At 57.8% G+C, this 1016-nt stretch overlaps 1 protein-coding gene across 1 annotated transcript in view; it reads left to right on the plus strand.

Moving 5' to 3' along the window:
* CD5 (CD5 molecule) overlaps positions 1-1016 on the plus strand; it is a gene marked incomplete at its 3' end in the record, with an annotated part of 3930 nt that overhangs the window by 524 nt on the left and 2390 nt on the right. Inside the window, exons 2-3 of the mRNA XM_009083353.1 lie at positions 326-364; positions 605-895. Of these exons, the coding sequence (XP_009081601.1) occupies positions 326-364; positions 605-895 (330 nt within the window). The remainder of the gene's footprint in view (positions 1-325; positions 365-604; positions 896-1016) is intronic.

A 1016-nucleotide genomic window follows, 5' to 3' on the forward strand; every position in this document is an offset into this window, starting at 1 on the left:
CCGCCTGCTCCTGCCATTCCCACTGCCCCTTGCTCCACGTGGCAGCCACCTCTACTGCTTGGCTGACCCTTGACCCTTCCGCCCAGAAGTGACTCTAATTAGTCGTAATTAACCAGACCCTTGTGGTTTTGCAGCCCTAATTAACCCCTGGCTGGGCTGGCATCAAATCCCTTTTCTCCCCCCAAAATCCTCTTTTCCCCAAAAAAATTCCCTTTCTCCCCCAAAACAACCATAACCAGGCAAGCGCCGGAGCCGCTGCCCCAAACTGGGGAGTGCTCCAGGGTGGGAAGCAGGACTGACACCCTGTCCTCTCTCTTTCTTGTAGCCATCCCTGACCACGGAAGAGCCACCCGGACCCAGACAGGTGAGAATTTGGTGGGACAGCACCTTGGGGACCCCACGATGTATGGGAGGTGCTGAAATTGCATCATCCGGAAGCATCGTGTGGTCCCAGCTGGGATTCCTGCCTGCCCTTGACGCCCACACTCCACTTCCTTGCCCCTTTTCCCAAGACACCCCCCAATAAGGGCTTTCTCATCATTCCCAGGGTGGGAACACCCTGGGAAGAGTAGGAAAGGCCCTAATGGTGGTGTTTTCCCCCCAGTGCTGGACGTGAGGCTCACTGGTGGCAGCTGCAACTGTACTGGGATAGTGGAAGTGAGATTGGATAAGCAGTGGATCCGCATGTGCTGGGGCACCCTGAACAAGGCTGTGCTGGAACACATCTGCCAGCGGGTGAGCTGTGGTCCCCCCATCTCTGAGGCCCTCCAGCTTGTCATTCCCAGTGGGAAGGAGCCACACATGCTGTCCAAGAGGTGCAGGAAGCCAATGGGTGAGCTGGAATGCAACCAGGAGCTGGAAAACTGCACACAGCACGCCATGGTTGCCTGCAGAGGTGAGGCTGAACCCCTACCCCTCTCACCCCCATCCCCAGGGATCAACCACTCTGATGTGGCTCCTCTCCGCTCATTCCAGAGCCAAGGAAAACCACCCCCAAGCCTCCACTGGCACCCCCG

This window comes from Acanthisitta chloris, unplaced genomic scaffold, assembly GCF_000695815.1.
Source record: "Acanthisitta chloris isolate BGI_N310 unplaced genomic scaffold, ASM69581v1 scaffold1971, whole genome shotgun sequence".
NCBI lineage: Eukaryota > Metazoa > Chordata > Aves > Passeriformes > Acanthisittidae > Acanthisitta > Acanthisitta chloris.